The sequence below is a fragment of the Neodiprion fabricii genome, chromosome 7, assembly GCF_021155785.1.
Source record: "Neodiprion fabricii isolate iyNeoFabr1 chromosome 7, iyNeoFabr1.1, whole genome shotgun sequence".
NCBI lineage: Eukaryota > Metazoa > Arthropoda > Insecta > Hymenoptera > Diprionidae > Neodiprion > Neodiprion fabricii.
Window position 1 is genome coordinate 24,251,375 of NC_060245.1, and position 19,811 is coordinate 24,271,185.

General features: G+C 41.9%; 1 protein-coding gene across 8 annotated transcripts in view; it reads right to left on the reverse strand.

The window, feature by feature from the left end:
- LOC124187214 (band 4.1-like protein 4A) overlaps positions 1-19,811 on the reverse strand; it is a 63,312-nt gene that overhangs the window by 7,201 nt on the left and 36,300 nt on the right. For 3 of the 8 annotated variants that reach the window (XM_046579592.1, XM_046579593.1, XM_046579595.1), the window contains exons 2-4: positions 9,925-10,376; positions 2,550-2,654; positions 1,742-1,893 (exon numbers count right to left, since the gene is read on the reverse strand). In XM_046579592.1, coding sequence (XP_046435548.1) covers positions 1,742-1,893; positions 2,550-2,654; positions 9,925-10,038 — 371 coding nt within the window. In that variant the 5' untranslated portion in view covers positions 10,039-10,376. Of the gene's footprint in view, positions 1-1,741; positions 1,894-2,549; positions 2,655-9,924; positions 10,377-11,251; positions 11,464-17,269; positions 17,772-19,811 lie in introns of those variants that run through there. The other 5 variants (XM_046579597.1, XM_046579596.1, XM_046579589.1 and 2 more) reach the window with 4 other exon arrangements.

Below are 19,811 nucleotides of genomic sequence, written 5' to 3' on the forward strand. Positions count from 1 at the left end.
CTGCAGTCTTTCCTCGAAAATGGATGAAAAAATAATATTAAAAAAAAAAGAGTAAAAACTATCCCGTTTACCGATCCGAGCCCACTATTATTTTCTCAAGCGACATAATTATTATCCGTCTAAATTGTCCTATCGAGAAAGAATCACGATTGTCGACTGAATCGTTTAATCCTTTGAGTCACGTATGATTGTGCTGAGTCAACTTTTGTAATAATATAGTATTCTATGGTTTTATGGAGTCGCTGATTACGAGACTGCAATCAAATTTGAAAAATTCAAGATGACGGATCCAATATGGCGGACTAAAATTTCAAATTTGATCGAATACGGTCAAAAAACTCTATGCAGGGGCTTTCGGGGTCTCTGATTGGATTAGCCGTACTGAATTTACAAAATCTGATTCCAGATTCGTAATCAGCGACCCCAAAAACCCGCGAACAGAGTTTTTTTCTCCGGACTCGATCGAGTTTGAAATTTGTGTCCGCCATATTGAATTTTTTAACTCCAATTTCAGATTGGTAGTCAGCGACCCCAAAAGGTTATAATTTATGCAAAATATTTATACGTGTATACGGGTAACTTTCTCGGAAATGAATCATTACTTCAATTTTCACGATTTTTTTCAATCCTTTTGTTTCTAACAACAATAATTTACATCACATCGCGATAATTACTCTCGAGTATTGAAAATCTATTAGTATACTATCAGAAATGGCAAAAAAAAAACTGCAAAGAAATATGTTTTCAAAGTCGTTTAAACGTCCAAAAAATATATAAAATAGGTGGTATATAATTACCACTATGACTCAAATGGTTAATTATCTCAGGAAAAGAAACTTATGCTGGGATTAAATTTTTGAAAAGTTACAGATGATAAAAAAACGTGAGCTAAGAAATATCATGTCAAGCAATATGTTTCACGCAAGTATTCGAGCAGTAAAGTTAATCTTGTTTTTTATTTCGCTGTCGAATGAAACATTTTTTTTTTTTAAACAAGAGGAAAAAAAGTATTTCTTCCTTTTCCGTAAGGTCCCGAGGTATGTGCGTACGTACGCATGCGCGTGCAGCTCACGATGGTGTATCACACACGTCTAGACGTTACCTCGACGTATGATCGAGCCGTAGGGACGAGGCATTTGCATATAGATCGACTTTAGCCCCGCGGCGAGAGTGTACGTGTGTACCTGTAACATACCTGCCGGATAGTCGTCGTGCTTCTTCCGAGCCCTCTTTAATTTTTAACCAATTTTTAATCCCTTTCCGTTCACCACGAGTATGAAGTATAAAAATGTCAACGTTGCGCTTCAGCGCCTCATACCTACACCTGATTGTACGCTGCGTATATTCCGTCTCCTTTTCTCTCATTCGTAGGAGTGCCCGCGTTTTTCTTTCTTTTTTCTTTTTCAACCTACAGCCCAAAGACCCTCAGCAGCAACGGCACCTTTTATCATCACAACGAGGAAAACGAGACGCAGGCGCGCTTTTAAATAATAATCACAGTAACAACGACCCGTCTTTAATTATACCGTAAAGCTGTTAATGGACCCAAAACTTGGCCCGGGAGGCCATTTTCAGCCTAAATCTCGGCTTCGCGATCCCCGTGCAATTTTGCACATTAGATTACGCACTTGTATTGTGTACTTGTAATATTCAAAGCCTGCAGCCTCTTTGCCCGAGTTATGGACAAAATTTTATACTGCTCAAAGTCTGAGGGGCGTATTGTATATAGCGATATAATTACCTGGTTATTTCTTCGACAAGTTTGCACGGATCAGCGGCGTAGAATTTCACCCCAAAGTAAAGGGTGTGTACATCCGGATTACCATCGCCGCCGTTCCCCGAACCTTGATTTTTCAACTGTTTGCCGATCTTTTTGCTAGGGTCCAGCCATTGCTAAACAACGAAATAATAGATTACTTGTTAATCGCAAGGGGAAAAGTTGACGATTCGTTTTTATATAAAAAAAATATTGCCGTGTGACGTACGTACTGCCAAAGATTTAAAATTTCAATAAAAAAAGAAAAAAACAAGAACAAATAAATCCAAGTGTATGGTTATAAACATCGCGATGCGATATAATCACCAAGAGTTGGAAATTCCATATAATATCGACCTCCGAACACCATGCATCTCTACAGTGTACAAACGTTGTTATATTAATTATCGAATCCCGCAATCTGCGGGTCCGAAGACTACGCGAACTTCTCCGAAATATGTTATATACCGGATATTAAAATCGTCAGACGTTTCCGGTGAATAATAATAATAATAATAATCAACGAACGAGCAGCATTAGCCCGGTGGCAAAATTCCCGAGATTAAATGTCGTGACAAGGCTATACGTACAAGCCTGCACACCTTGAAGTGCACTATTTCTTCATGCTATTTTATTCCACTGGAATGAATTTGTCGTAAATCAATTAAGTACACAGCTACCGCTGTCTACGAGCTAAACTAACAATTATTCACGCAACAAGACAACATGCGTTGCAGATCAAAGCAACGATTATACCACACCCACGCCAAAGATCTATGATCAAAGTTCTTACCGTTTGATTCTCGTGATCCAGATAGCGTAGGCCGAAGTAGGCAGTTTCAAGGAGATTTAGGTGCCTGAAGACCCGGTCGAGTAGCTCCTGTCCTGGGTTGGTACTCTGTAAAATTGCAACGTGGTTTACAATACCAATTATGGATAAAATTTTTCGCTACCGGTACGATGCGGCCGGGCGTGGATGGGGAAAAAGTCTGTCTCGGTCTCTTCCTCGAATGTCTTATCACTACAAGAACGCACAGAGGCGCAGAGAGACGTAAACACGCAGAGCATCCTCCAAACTCGCTTCGTAGATTACGCGCAGTAATTCATCCCCAACATCAACCGCGTCGCAAGGTTGGTATAAACGACGCTCGTTTTACGCACCGCCGAGCAATGACACTTGTATACATATACCTACGTAGGGAGACGTATACGCCTCTGTACATGTACGTACATGGGGGTATATGCAGGTATGCGCGCTTTCCGTAAAATTGCAAATTTCAACCTTATGCATATATGTATAATAATATACCACGTGTACATAGGTGTATGCCTGTATATTATATGTACAGGCATGCAAACGCGGAACACAGTGAATAATTTATCGCTTGAAATATTATTATATACCTACGGCCAAGTACAAATACCGTGGGCTGAGAAGAAAAATGAATTTTTTCATACGCGGTTTCGTGAAATATTGCAAAGGATAAAAAATAAAAAAAAAGCACCTCGCAGCAATTTACAGCTAATTCCTCGACCGGTGGTAAAAAGTTCGTAGACAAAATTTTCCCCCCGGGGAGGGTTTGAATCCGTTCCGTTCCGGTGTGGTTGCCACTGCAATATAGGTATACAAACATTAAAGCAAAGCTAAAAAGCCCTCGGTAATTTTTACGTCCAATCGCGTGATTCGTTAGTTCATTGTCTTCTGTGTATAAGTATGCACGCGTATGCGTGCGTTATACGTTACGGTATACCTAATACGTATAAATATACATATATACATATACATATACCCGCAGAGATCGAAATCGGCGGTTTCCGGTTCCCACACACCGAGGGCAACCCGTGACGCACTTTGACGCATTTGTTTTTTCCATCTCTTCTTCCTTTTACCTTATTTGCCGGCGTTTTTCCCTGGTGCAGTTGTTTATAGTCGAGTAAAAATAGGTCTGAATAAAAAATATTCGGAATACGGCTGCACGGTTTTGTGTAAAGGGGTTTTCGACCCTCAGAAATTCAGATCTCAAAACATTTTTGAGCTGTATAGCCGGGCGTTTCCAGAAAACAGCTAAATTTGACGTTTTTTTTTACGTTTTCTTCAAAAACTGCCATCAATAGTTGGAAAATAACTTAACCATCGTATGACAGAGCGGAAAATTCTATTTCATCGAATTATGTTCTCGTACGTTGGAACGTACGGAGTTCGATTAACAAATTAGGAAAGAAGAAATTATACTTATCGACAAGATCTGGGGATTTTTGATGAAATCATTTATTTCATTTCTCTTAATTTGTTAATCCGACTTAGTTTCCGACATATCTGTAAATAATTCGATGTAGAATTTTCCGCTCTACACGATAGTCAAGTAGTTTTTCATCCATCGGTATTAGTTTTCTAGGAAAAAGCACAAATCTAAAATTTTCCTATTCTCGAACGTTTTTATTTCAGACCTATTTTGACTGGACTATAGGGCTAATATATTTTGGCGCGTTTATTCGTCCAAACCTGTACCTCTTTAATTCATACCTTTAATGTTCAAACACCGCGTACCTGTGACGTTTGATTTTTCATGAAAAAAAATAATAATAATAATAACGAAAAAAAAAACCTATAAAGATCATTGTTTTCTGGAGTACAGCGTCGATTGTTTGCACAGTGCTTTCCGCGCAAGAGCTTCGAAATCGGGAGTTAAAGAGAAAAAGAGAGAAACCGCGGTGTGCAGCAGCACATGGCATAAAGGGTAAATAAAGAAGGAAGTTGTACATAAGGTGAGACGAGTGTCAGCCCTCGTGGGTGATCGTTTTCGCTTTGTTTCAAGTGCTCTCAAGTTTTTTCTTCTTCTCTCCCTCGGCCGCTTTCGCGTCCCTGCACACTATATATTACATACACCTGTATTACACTCATATATAGGTACATAAATGTATAAGTATGTACCCGTGTATGTATCTACAGGTATAATATCCATTTCGCAGCGCACGTGGCACTATATACACAACATACGTACATAATATACACATATAAGCGATTTCGCACATTTCCGCAGTATATTTTTCTTCTCCATTGTCCGTAATTCATTTTTCATTTTCCATCTTTCATCTTTTATCCTCCGTTTCTACATACTCTACCGTATTCGTATGTGTGTGTGTGTGTGTCCGTGTGTGTAAAAACGAAACAACGAACACGTATATACGTATATATAAAAGTTACATAACGTATTCCATCCGCGACGCACGCCGCCGTTCTTCCACGTGCCTCGGATTATCTTCGTACGTTATAACTTTACATCCGACCCATCCACACATCGACGCGTATTTTGTACGTATACCTGTTACTGCAGGGCGAATGTTACCGTCATACGCCTGTACAATGTTATGACTTTCACCACCTCCCCTTTGACTGACTGCGCGTCTTCTTCTTCTTCTTCACAGGTATTATACTGTAAATACGCGCATATCTCCGCAGACATATTTTTCTTTTATTGCCACTTTTTTTTTTCTCATCTTCTATTTTCATTATTTCCCTTGCCTTTCCGCCCCTTCCTGCGGAGACATTGGTTTTTTTCATTTTTTATCTCATATACTTCTTTCACGCCATCGCGGTACGGAACGAACTTCTTACATACTTCGTCAGACGAGTATTTTATAAAAGGTTTATATCGTCATCCGCATCGCGCTGCGTTTGGCTCTCTGTGCGCGCGTACTCGCGCGAACGTGACGAAGGAGCGTCGCCTCTGGAATATCCTGTATTCACATTCGTATATATACTTACGACATACCAACGTAGGTACAAAAAAAGGTATTACCCACCCGCGCCGAGCTCAGATCTCCGGCACATACCGATGACCTCCCTGACTCCCTTCCTCGCCCAGCGCCCATCGTCCATACTGACATTAACAACAATATTTCGTATCCCCAGAGCCAGGGTCGATGTGTCACTTTCTCGGAACAGATCGTACATCGCGATTTACCTAACGACTAATATTATTCCCGAGTCAACCATAGTGCTAAATTTGTCAACGCGAAAAAGCTGGACGAAAGTAGCACATTATTCCCTCTTAACGCGTTTGCGGGAAATATGAGACGATAAACCCACAAGCGGGAATAATCTGGGATTTTATTGCCTCGTTACCTAACGTACTATTCTAGCTTTCGATCGATACTGAGAAAGAAACGCGAGGAAAACGTAAGGCTGAAGTTAGAAACGTTAACGTAACGACGCGTTGGGGGTGGGGGGATGACTATTTGACAACGATTTACCGCATTTCGGACATACCTGCAATTACGAAGTAACGATTTTTCCGAAAAGTAATTCATTGCCATAATATTACTAGCTTCAGCTTGAAAGGAAAACAAAAAGATCCGACACGCACTCCCTGCGTTAGAAATGGAGAAAATTGGATACAAGGTATGAGAAAGGTTAGATCTAAGAAAACTGTTAACTGTTTGTGCTGTAGTATACAAGGTTTACGCTGCGTTTATCGCACTACTATTAACTATTAGCCGTTATTATTCCTAATACCGGGTCCAAATGATACGTACAACGCCGTCCGAAGGCAGGCATACAGCATCTACGTACACGTACCCGATGTACAACAACCTGTGTAGAGCAGGCACGTATAGGACTGTAGCTCGAGTGACGCCGTCGGGGGTCGTTCGAGTGGCGCCCCCGTCATCATCATCATCATCATCATCATCGTCATCGTCATCATCATTGTTATTATCGTCACTGCACCGCATCACGGTGTTCGGATATAGTTACCTGGACGGTTCGCGTGCGCCAACCAATTTGAGAAACGGAACGGAACGCAACGTAGACGAAGTTACACGTGTACCTGTCTATGTACTTAAAAAGTACGTATAGGTACCTTATAATACCATCGACACGGGTGTCTGCGGTTTTCATCTTTCTGTATTCACCTCCGTTTACCAGTTTCTTCTCGCGTAGAAGTCTATGTAGGTACGTACCTAAATACCTTTGCCACAGGCGTATGTCTGTATAGCCTGGTGTAACCTACGTACATACCTGTATAAGCGCAGAGCTCGTCCCACCAACTCCTCCTTTATACGGCCCATAAACCTCCCCCCCCCCCCCCCCCTATGCCTTGACTACAGCAGCATAACACCGAAGCTCCGAGAGCGGGAAGATTAGAGCACCATTTATTTCGGCATTGACGACCCCGCCCATGAGTGCAGTGCCAAGTAACCCCCCGAGCGTAGGAATTAGGGAGGTGAATCGGTACCGCACGCTTGTGTAGGTATACGTATTTACCTAATAGTTACCACCCACCCACCCACCCACACGCCTACACAACGCATACGGATGGATAGGTGTATCTGTATCGTGGGAATCGAGCTGTTACGGTAAACTTCTTGCTTCTGCACAAGTATGTACATGTATTATTAGGGTGGTCCATTTTTTTCCTTTTAAAGTGCCACTCGAAAAACCTGTGACAAATACTGAACAAAAAATAAACCAATATACGTACAAGTCCGTAAGGTGTGCGTATAAAAATAAATAAAAAAATATAAGAATAATTGATAGCGCCCCCTAAACATTTTTCAAGTGGCACATTAAAGAAAAAAAGGTTAACGACGGACCCACGCTAATGTATACGTTGTGTATGTATAACCCGTCGTACCTACGAAAGATTTAATTTTACACCACATGCAGGGGTTCAACCCGATGGCTGAACAGTCCGACTTCAATTCCGCCCCCCTCCGCCTCGATAAGCCTCCGGCGCTTTTGATTCGAACTTGATGATTCCATCGAGTATTTCTTTTTTCATGTTTCTACTTTCCAATTAAGCCCCTGGTCGAACATTTGCCAAATTTCCGGATCGTAATTGATGGTGCAGAATTGCAACGTCGTGGAATTCTTTAAATTGTCAGATTTTTCAAAGCTGTTATACGGTTGACGATTGACATTTCGACGAGAGATCGAGGGAAATGAGAAATAATATGATCTTTATAGGTTGCTAATTCGTGTACATAGAAATTGTTTCCTATCATCGCATCGTCTAAATAACATTATATAGCAAATGATCGTTATAATTGTAGAAATGATAATTGAATAGCGTGTGCAGGCTATTATTATCCGGGCATTAGACTGATAATTCTGTTAGGTCGCACTTCGGTTATATAAATTGTCAAAACGCATGCGAGACAAAAATATGCAGGAATAAATAACCGCAGCTTAATTGCAGTGCAAGGATTTATAACAAGTAGGTAAATCTATCTTGCACACTCGAGATAAAATTATTGTCCGAAATATGAGCCATACGTCCATTTCGTACATATCGTATATCTTTCTATACGCCACAATATATCTGCGATGTAGGAAGCTGGGTATGAGAAGATGGGGATTGGGTCTAGGTCTTAATAAGATCAAAGTTAAAGAGGTCTTTTTATCTCTCCCTCTTTCTCTCTCTCTCTCTACGTAAGACGAGGGGTGCGTCATTATCCGTTGGAGTTACAATACGCCGTCGCGAGTATCTGTACCGCGCAGGAATGGTTCTTCCCGCGGTTTGTAGTCGGTCGTTCAATTTTTATCGGTAGCCGAGGGGTTTCAACCCTTTCGGTCACACATTTTTTAACTCGATATTTCGGCTCTAACATCTCGGGTTATTCTCGGTATAGTTACTCGGGGGTTTTTGGGGTCACTGATCGCGAATCTGAAGTCGGAATTTGATCATTTGAAAATACAAAATAGCGGATCCAATATGTCGAATATAAAATCGGTGATCGACTGAAGATCTTTTGGGTTATACGAAGTAACAAAGATCATTTGAAGCTGTAAATAAACTGCGGTAAGGCTAGGAGACAGAAATTTTTTATGCGGAACGCTGAGCATCCGCGACTGCGACTGAAAGGGATAATCGGCAGCCCGACGATGAGAGAGGGAGGTAATCGCCCGGATCTGTCACGACGATCCGTTCCGAGAGCGCATTTATACGATGCGTGTACACACGTCACGGATCGCATAATGAGCAACGAACAAGGAACAACCTCCTCAGCTCGTTCGAGAACTCCGGCGCGGTGTAGCGCGGCAATAAGGAACAAGAAAAGAGCGAGTAGAAGAGATTCTTCTCCGTCGGCGCGGCGGCGCCGGCGGCGGCTTCCAATTTTCGTGTATCGGCTAATAACACCGCGGACCCGACGACCGCCTGCCTTCCTTGCATGCTCCGGGGCATCCCCGAGCAAGTTATCCTCCTCTCTAAAACTTCCAGACAATTCCTTCGTTTCATCCGTCCGTCCGCGTTGTTCCATGCGGCGAAACGCCGAGTAGAAAAGCATATTCGAAAACAGTTTCGCGAATGTCTATATTTACAATACAATACATGATATGTACTACGTGCGACCGTGTCTGGTACTATTCGAGCGAACGTTACATTACACACTTGAGCGATCATGATCGGGTCACACAAAATGTAGTTGTGGTATTTTATTTATTTATTTCTTTTTTCTCGTCAAATTTACCGCTACCATGCAAAGAGAAGAAATGATTTGTGACCAACTAAGTAAGTAACGAACGATGACTGACGGATTGCCAGCGATCTTGGGTTTATTACGTTATTAAATCGACCAGCGCGGGGGGTTGAAAAAGGATGCCTAAAAAGATTCCCGGATCAGTGATTACCGCGCGCGGATATTTTGCGTGCGGATAATTGCGATCAAAGATATATATCGTGGTTGAGCGGAGAGGAAAAGGGTGGGTTACAAACACGGGGGTTTCTGGGTAACGCGGTAGCCTATCCCTCGTCTTATGGATGTATGAGTATGTATGTATGTACACGGTATAGTTAGTCGTTATAGCCGGGGGATGACGTGAGTCACGCTCGCGATCGAAAACGTCCGATCATTATCATCATCATCATCATCATCATCATGATCATCGCGTTTTCTACAGTATCGCGACCGAAATTCCCAAGGAGGAGTTTCCGTCTGCCTCCTCCCAAGAGTCTGACGTTCCTCCGCGTCTCGCGAACGCGAGCGAGGAGGGGGGGAAGCAAAATTTCGCCCTTTTCGAATATCTGCGTGTAAATTCCTATGTAATATGTATGCAATTTCGTTACGTCGGTGTACACGGGAGAACACGCGAGGATTCGCCGCGCGCGCACATACACACAGACGCACACACGGGGTGTTTACGTAGGATATAGAGACTTACTCACCAGCACGTCCTGAAGTAGCTCGTGTTCGTCGAGGAGGATCACCTTGCAGTGGAGGAGGCGAGGCCTGCGGCGACCGGCGGGCCGCAATCCCGGACACAGCCATTCGACAACCATCTCCGGCTATTCTCCTCACTTATCGCTGGTGTACGACTCGTCGTGAGTTGTACGGATATCTTCTTCTTTGCTCCCTCTTCGCTTCAACCCTTCGCCGCACATACATACGTACATACGTATATGTATATATATGTCTGCCGTGCTATCTGCTATCTATGCGGTATTATACGGACGTGTATATTATACCTACAGAGACGATCAGAGCGCCACTTTCTTCCCGCTGCACCGCAGTCCTTAGATACTCTTTAAAATCAGTTCCCTTCCTCGACGTCCGCCAGCGGTATCACGCCTCGTTCCTTCCCTACTCACTCGCTAATATCTCTCCGTCCATTTCCATCCTGTATTAAACAAAGAAACAAGAAACCCTTTACCATTACGTAAATACGTGCACTCTTTGTAAATTGTTAGTCGGAACATGGTTGGTTTGATATTGACACATAATTCGTAACGGGGAAGCATGGTTATACCGGGGTATTGCAAATTTTATTATTTTTTTTTTTATTTAGTACGCGAAAATAGAATATCTCAGCCAAACGTGAGCTTTTAATATTAATATTTAGAGGTGCCTATTTTATTTTTTCCACTTTTCATCTGAATAACGAGCAAAAAAAAAAAAAATTGGAAAAATTGTTGAATTTGTTTTTCTAGTCCACGGCTTGACTTATAAACTATCTAAATACAGATTCTTATAAGAAATTTCACGCTCTTTAAAAAATTATAGAGATTAAATTTTCCCAACTTTAACCGATTAAGAGGTATTCAAGATGACTATGTTCGTAGGCGAATCTCTCTTAATCGGTTGGAGTCATGAAAATATCTACCTCGGTACTTTTTTCATACAGCGTGAAATTTACTATAGGAGCCTATATTTGAATAGTATTTAAGTCAAGCCGTTTAGGATAAAAAAAAAACAAATCCAAAAATTTTTCGATTTTTTAACCCGTTACTTAAAATAGAAAAATAACATAGGCACCTCTAAATATCAATATTAAGCGCTGATATTCGACCGAGTAATTCTATTCGAGATGCTCTACCGAAATATTGATGGGCGTTTGATGAAAAAAAAAAAAAAAATAACATTATTTTTTTAGAACACCCTAAGGCATACCAATAATAAAGATATACCGTATAAGTAGGTAAGTACATAATTATGCGTGTGTAATGTTTATGTGTACGATAAGAGCGTGACATGGGTGTAGGTCGATAGACGTACAGTTTCGTCATGTGGTCCGGGCACAGTTCTGAACGCTTCTCCCGACTTCTTGCTCATTCAGACTACCGATTCTGAATCAGTTCCATACATCAACGCCCGAGACGATCGTTGTCTGCGGTGAAAAAGTGAAAGCGCTCTTCTTGGCCTGGACGTTCTCTCGCGCTTGAGTTAGTCTTTCCTAACACTATACCTTTCTTTCAATTTTTTTCTTTCTTCTTCTTTCATGCACCCTTATCGCGGTGCATTACCGACCGTAAGTTCCTTGCACGTCTAATACAACAATATCACGCCAGACTATACCTTACAGCTACAACTTGCCGCGCATGCGGCGCGGTTAACCACGCTCTTCAGAGTCGTGTGTTACACTTGCGAGTACCTTATACCTACTACGAGAAACTCGACGCTCGCTACACTGCAGATTTTTGCAGACGTCTATCCGCCCCCTCGTATCCACCGCCTGCATCCTCGCTAGCAGTTCGCGTGCCTCCCTCCAACTTTCCCCTTCTTCTTAGACCTCTTCTCTTTTCGATATGCCTCAAATTTTTTCGACAGTTTTATCACTCCGCATCCCGCTCATACACGGGATACATAAGATATCTACGTGTATACATATATATATATATACATGTACCGAGGTATCGATCTGTCAATCTGTTCGTCTATCGCGAACACGTTTTTCCTCTGCGCTATCGAGTGTACACCTTGTACGCGATAAAATAAGTTCAGTCTTAAAAAGACGATGCCTACGGTGTCTCGTACGTAAGACGCGTACGTACGATGTACATGGAGAGAGATAATTATATGAGAAGAGATGCGGAATTAGCCACGACGACTGATCTGCGCGCATGACACTCGCTAAAGCGTACGTCGGGAAGGGGAGTAAAAATCAAAATCGAAGCGAGAAGTTACAGGTATAGGTATGCAAATAAAGATGGAATGAGATGGGTGGTACGGGTATATCGTCGAGAAGGAGAGACGCGGAGTAAACCGAAGCGCATGGCTACTCGTCTTTACCGTTACTTAGCATCGGCGGCTTCGTACGTGTCGTGTACATCCATACATGCATAGATATACATAGGAGTACACGCGTCGTACGTGTGAATGTAGGTATGCTATGCCCGGTGCTCCGTACGCCGTCATGCACGCGCCTCTGCATATGCCACAATCTTCGTACATGTACAACGTACAGTATACGTATACCACGTGTAAAATTCTAACGTTGCGCGAAAACTCGTCGATACGTGTATATATGTATTGTAACAAAGGTACGTACGCTCCTCAACCCTACAGATTCGAACAAGGGGATATTAAAAGTAGATAAATTACTTGGTTGCTGCGCCAACCGCTGTTATTGCAAAAACAGTCTTTCTCTAAACGTTAACTCGAGAGCGTCCATTTACTGGAATAGGTAAATGATTTTGCCGTGTATTTTCCGTGCATTTTCACCGCGTTTGCTTCGTTATCGCAGAATCCCTTTATTCTCATGTAACCCAGAGTTACGATATGCACGGGCGTGCGAAGGCGCGTCCATTTATAGCGTGATGTACGAATACGTAGAAACGAATGTAGGTGTAAGCCCGGCGACAATTCGAGCATTGCGGTTCTCCCGCATGCGGCGTGGCTGCACGTCGTTGCTGCAAAGGAGTCATGCACCACCTCCACCCACCCCCGTATCATCGCGGCACTCTTCCTTCTCCTTCTCCTTCTTCTTCGCGGCTGCACACTGCATACTTCGCGTTTTATAACGCCGCTATAACCCGGACGAGTAGTCTGCACAGCTCGCGGTGCTCTTCGCTCTTCGCTCTTCGCTCTCCGAACACGCACCAGACCAGACTGCGCAACGAAATCCAAAGAGTTCCTCGACTCGGTTGATCCTCGAGTGGCGCGCGTGCACGCGCATTATTCACGAGGTTTTAAGTTAACTGCGTTATCGTAACGAAACATTGGGGAAAAAAAGGCTATTTTCTTATTTTGACAATGATTTCGAAGGAACTAAGATTGCAAAATATGAGTACGGTCAGTTTTATCACCGTTTACCGAACGCCTTCGATAAATGATGAATTCCTTTATTTGTAAATTAATTTTCGGCAACCAATACGCGTATGCGGAATTTATTTAACAACCATTTTTCACTTTCTTCCTGAAAATTACCGAGAGATAAAGTAAAGAAAAATATTTCGACGATAGTCGTATCACGCACGTTACGACATTGACGCAACCGATTACCATGAACGGTAAATCGAAGCGCAGTGCGTCGTGTATAATACGCGTCGTGTTCGGTAGATGAATAACGAGATGCGGCGGTCGTTTACCACGGCATCGGATATAACATATAATATAATATAATATCGTACAACTGATTTCTTTGCGTAGCCGTGAATTACCGACCGCCGGCGGCACACCGCGAAAGTTTTATAACCTTATTACACCTACAGACATTATTCGTCGATTCCATTTGTATGTTATAGCTGGTGTTCGCGTTCTCGCGTGTACAGCACTAGTATTGCAACGATGATGGCGGTGCGATTACACGAACGAATAAATAAGACCGAGTACAGTCGGGTCACTTCCGGTTTGATCTTCCCAGGATTAGTTTTCTTTCCCTTTTATACTTTTCATTCATTTTTCTCCCTCCTTCCTTTTTATTTTTCTCTCACTGTATACCGCGAGGTACGAGATAATCGTGCCTACAACAAGCAGCCGTACTAGCCAAGGTATTACACTTAGATACAGTACACCGTATAATTAAAGCGCGAGCGTTGCGCGTCTACTTTGCAATTTGTGAAAAGAATTCGTTTGAATCTACCGATTAAAAAGTTAACACAGTGTATATAATATATATAATATATATATATATATATATATATATATATATATATATATATATATGTGTATAGGTGTGTATATGTGTATATATATACATGGACGCAATATACCACGTGTACAATACATCCTATACATAATGTATTACACACATTCTCACTTACATCTGTGCGATTTAAAATTCGAATCATCCGCAAGACGTTGCCGCGACCGTACAGTCGCAGTGCAGAGCACAAAGAAAGAACCCGGAAGACGGCCGGGTTCCGGATTTTAATCGAAAAAAATGCTGCGGCAGATTTCTACCACCACATGGAGTCACGAAACGCGACATGTATAGAAGTCAGTGTTACAGGCATATATATATATATATATGTATATATATACAGCAATTCGCGAAATGGGAGGGACGAGGAGGAAACATTCTTGTCGCAATAAAGAACGAAAAATAAAATCTCTCTTCAGGGAGAAAAGGAGGAGGAAGAAGAAGCAGAAGAAAAGAAAGAGGCTAGCAGAGAGGTCAGAATATAAGGAACGAAATCTATTTGTTGTTTATATCAGCTAGAGAGTAGAAAAAAAGACATGCTCTCTTCGATTATTTTGAGTGCGGGGATATCGTGGAGGCTGCCGAGAGAGAGAGAGAGAGAGAGAGGAGATGAAAGGAGAGAACATCTCCATCCGAGGTTTGCGTTATTGTATAGGTACCATGCATATCTTCTACCATCGGCGGAGATGAATTCGACTTATTTACGTCCCTACACTCAGCCCTTATATAATAATATGACGTTGCACGTGTGTACATGCGTACATACGCACGTGTATTCCGAGCTCCTCGAAAAGCCGGACGCAGAGCCACGACGATAGGGTTGTTATACCTACAAGCCTCGTCAATACCGGGCTTAAAAGTTTCTCTTTGATATTTGCAGGTACATAAAGCTTTTTCAAACGCATCCTCAAGTGGGACGGCGGGTTTTAATGCGTCATACACAGTAACCAGAAGTTATACGCGTGAAAATATGCTACCGTTGTTTTCAACGTTCGTAATCCTTTCGATTCTGTCGACCGTTGGGTGTCGGATAAAAACGTCAAATTGAATTTCCTCGCGCTTTGCGCCATGCTTTCTGTCCGAAGAAATTATCCTTGACCGGATGAAAAACAAAAAAAACAAAACCAACACATTGCTTACAAGCGTATGAAAAAATATATGAAATTATCGATTGCTTTAGCCGAATACATCAATTCTGAAATAATAAAATTCATAATTAACCCGTTTGCTTCTTTGTAAATTATAGTGTACAATTTTGAATCTGGTTTTTTCTTAAACGATTTATTTGAGATATACCGCATATTAAATAATTGTCAAGTATATGAAATAGAGGTAAGATTTTCTAACGAATTATTCTCACATTGCGAGAACAGTACAAATTTTGAAGAAAAAGAAATTCAATTTCTGAAACTCGTCCAAAACATCTCAAAATCGTCCAAAAAGTGTTTCTTTACTCAAACAAAGGCATTTAGAGTTGATATTTTAATTTTAAAGTGAACGGGTTAATACCACAAAAGGTGAAATATTACAGGTACGAGGTGTCAGTTTACCGACTTTTTTTCACTTCAGCTCGACAAGCCTTAGTCAAAACCCCTGCATACCCATACAGCTATTATACATGGGTAATCGAGCACCGTCGCGTATCAGAAAGCTTCCGCTATTCGCAATACTGGTTATAGAGTGTGTGCATTTTAAAGATCGCTCGATGTTGGTTACATGTATATATATATATATATATATACATACATATATATGCATGTGTGTATGTATACACCTACATAAGCAAAACTGTAAATCTCGTCGTAACGCCGCCCGAAACGAACGGAACGTTTAAGTAATTCATTCAGCAGCAGCAGCCTGCGTGTACCGAACACCCGAATCTCTTTTTTTTACTGCCGGATCATTTGTATGTCGTACCGACGTACGAAATTGAACGTTGCCAAAAGGCGAGGAGAGAGCCGCTACGATTACTGCCTCTGTGTTGTACGATAATAACCATAACAATAGCAACAATAACATGCATATACTGTATAATATATACACGTATAACTACGTCCTTAAGCCATATCACCGCGTTTGCATTAAATGCGCTAATTTCGCATACATACACGAATATACCGATTAACATACGTGTAATACGATAATGGTACCCTGAGGGATATTAATTTCTACGGGGAACTTCGAGCCCCGGGTACAATCAGGGATAGACGAATATCAAAGGAGCAACTATCCGGGGCTCGACTATCAGATTCGAATGGATGTACGTACCGCCCTCCACCTCCTTGCCGCATGCTCGCCTTCCTTCTCGAGTCACACGAGACGCCAATTAGTCGTTCACGTAGGCATACGTCTGACAACTTTATATTTCGGCTTACCGCGTGGGTGTGAAGTACAATACCTATGCGTACACACACGTGCTGTATGCAGCACCGTGTTCCCGCCCATCCACACACACACGCACACACACTACACGCATCACGTTAGTACGGCACGGGAGAGTTCTCCCGAACGTCGGGGAAACCCGGATTTACTCGCGAACGGCGAAGACAATGCTTCCCTCCCGCCGTCCGTATCTCCTCGTGCTTACGCACCTGAAACGCCTCCTCGTCCTTTTCTTTAGGGTCAAAAGCCGACGAAACGCGGACGTCCATTGAAAGGGATGAAACCTTGCGGGGAAGGAGGAGGGATGAAGATAAGGAGGAAAATGGAAAAACGGTAAGCGGCAAACATTGTTTCGCACGCAGCGTGAGGATTGTGTACAGTGTTGACAAGAACCTAAAACCTTATAGTTTTCACTGAAAATTTCCCAGTTGTAGTAAGTTGATAAAACCTAAATCGTTTAGTTTATTAACTCTATCTATATTCTGTTTAAATTCAATTCGAATTGAAGAAAAATTACATAATGTAGAAAAAAATTTCCACAGTTTTATCGACTAACACAAGTAATCTCGTTACCTCAAAATATCATTTCTAATTCCCATGACAGAAAACAGATATTTTCAGTATTTCTCCATGACCAAAATTAAAAATCCCCCGACAATTCCAGGGTTTCCATGACCATTTTTAAATACCCCGACATATCCAGGTTTCCCAGATTTTTCAGGTGAGTCATCACCCTGTAGGACGTAGTTTGCTATGAAGATTTTTTATACCTGAATGCACCGCGCGGTGACTCGTTCCGTTCGGTTCTCGGTTTCCCAGTCGACTCTTCGGAACCTCAGAATTCACCGATTCACGTGCAGAGTGCGAGAGGAGAGTAAAAAACGAAAAAAAACAAGTATAACCGCGCACTCGTCGAGCGGTATGAATGAACGACGCGACGATCTCCGTTCAGCTGATCGTCCCACCTTATACTTATACCGCGCGTCTTTCTTACTACTATCAAATAGTGCAAACGTCACGGGAACGGCGGTTGAGTATAATCGGCGGCAAATCGTCACTGCGGAAGAACGTCGTCGGCTGACAAGGAGAATTTCGATGAAAAACTGTCGTGCATTCAAAGTCCGACTCAAGGTATCTACTACGTACGCACATACGTGCAACACACATAGGCGCGGATAATGGCTGACGATTAGAACGAAGAAGGACCGACCGCGACGCACTTCCAGCTTCCCTCGAGGCAGAGTGCGGACTACCGCGGACCGAGCCGAGAGGACTGACTGACACCGGTCGCCGGCAAGTCGACGATCCTCGCGGAGGACGAGGGTGGAGGAGGAGGAGCCGCGCGGAGAGAAAAGGACGAGACGGCGAGGTGCTGGACGAAGGAAGGAAGGGGGGGGGGGGAGAGGAGCGGACGTAGGTGGCGTACGTACATTCCGATACGTACGTGTACACGTGTACAGTAGGACCTCGATTATACCAACAAATTCGGACCGAGCCTGGTTCGGATAACCGAAATGCAATTTTTGTCGCAAGGTATGACAATATCGTATACCGCACAAATTTAAATCGACAAACGGTCCGTATTAAACATCCAAATACGTAATTATTGAACCTTTTTCGTACATCAAACGATTGTTTTATTACTTTGGTTTTACACAATCGTCTATTGTCAATTGACGAACGGCTGCTCGACATTTCTTAGCGAGCAACAATGCATATATTTCGCACCAGAAACCTAATAATTTTTTGCTCGATTTTTGAAACGGTGTTGAATTAATTGTGCATTCGAATAAATCAAGTCATGTTTCGTATAATTGAGGGTTCCGATAATCGAGGTTCTACTGTGCTCAGCCGTACGTCGACGAATGCGCGGAGGAGATGCTTGTCGTCTCCCCCCCCCCCCCCCTTCTGCCCCGTTCAAAAAAAATCTCCGTCTCCCTCATCTTCGCACCCTCGCCCTTCCTTTTTCTTCTTATCCGAGCTAGATTTTTCTCATCTCTTATCTATCTCATCTTTTTTTTAGAGTCAGTTGTCTGCATGCTCGGTCTCAAGGTGTTATTATAGTCGCGGTGTCCTTGTGTTGAGTTGGATTTTGTCAGATTGCAGGTCACATTACGACTCGCGTTTACTCCAGAATTATAATTGATAATTTATACAATTTACGAATTGGCGGAGAGTGGTTTTCATTTTATTTATTTTTATAGTGAGAAAAATTAACGAGTTGTTATAATGCGTTGTGCGATTGGTTTGAATTTACTTGGGAGCAACGCTTAGAACAGCTGATTACAATCGTGATTTTCAATTGGCAATTTGAGAAATGGAAAAGAACTTGACTATTATCAATTACACATTGTAATTTGCGTTGGTTTTTTTTTAATCGCAACAATATTTATACTATAAATTAAAATTTTGCCATTAAATGATTTCGATACAAAAAGTGTCTAAATCGTATTTCATAAAGTTAGGTCAGCGAACAAGAAAATTACCCAACTGACGCATTTCTTCGATTCCTCAAATAGCATTCAATACGTGATTTCTGACATCATCAACTCGACGAGGTTGCAGATTATGCAAAGTCGATGTTCCGTCGTTTAATATTTCCGATCAGTAATGAAAACCCGACAGAAGCTCGAATTCCCGACTGCAGGAAATAATTGCACAATTGTATTTTGTAATTCCAAAAAGGCTAATCATAAATTACGACATGTAATTTTCACTGTCTAGCACTTCTTGTAACGAATGTATGAAAAAGTAAGAGCGTAGTAAAAAAGTGTTTTCCTTCGTACCTCTGCACGTAATGATTGATCAATCCGATAACGACGTGCGTAAAAAATCTCGGTCACAAATTGAACGAATTACAATTCGTCACTCGTCAAGTTCCAGAATTCCGCGAAATTAGTTTGATTAAGGAGAGAATTTATTGAAAAAAATATATATATTATACAAATACAGTGAATATTCATGGAACAACTGAGACAGATACAACCATCCGTATTTTCATTTGCAAAAGATCCAACGAAAGTTCTTTGGTTAAATTACGTACGTGAATTAGATGAAGAATTAACTGAACCGTGGAGAATAAAATTGCAGATGCGTGGCAGGTTCAAATTTACCAATTTTCCTTAGCTACGAAACTTTTTATAAGTAAGATTTTATTATTTGCATAAAAAAATTGGATAGTCATGAGACTTGTACTTTAAATGTTGAACGATGTTATCTACTTGTAAACTGTGACTTTACTCATGAAACTGCGTGCAACAAACCTAGGGCATAGTTTTGTTACCATGCGAACAGCAGAGCGTTTGGAATCAG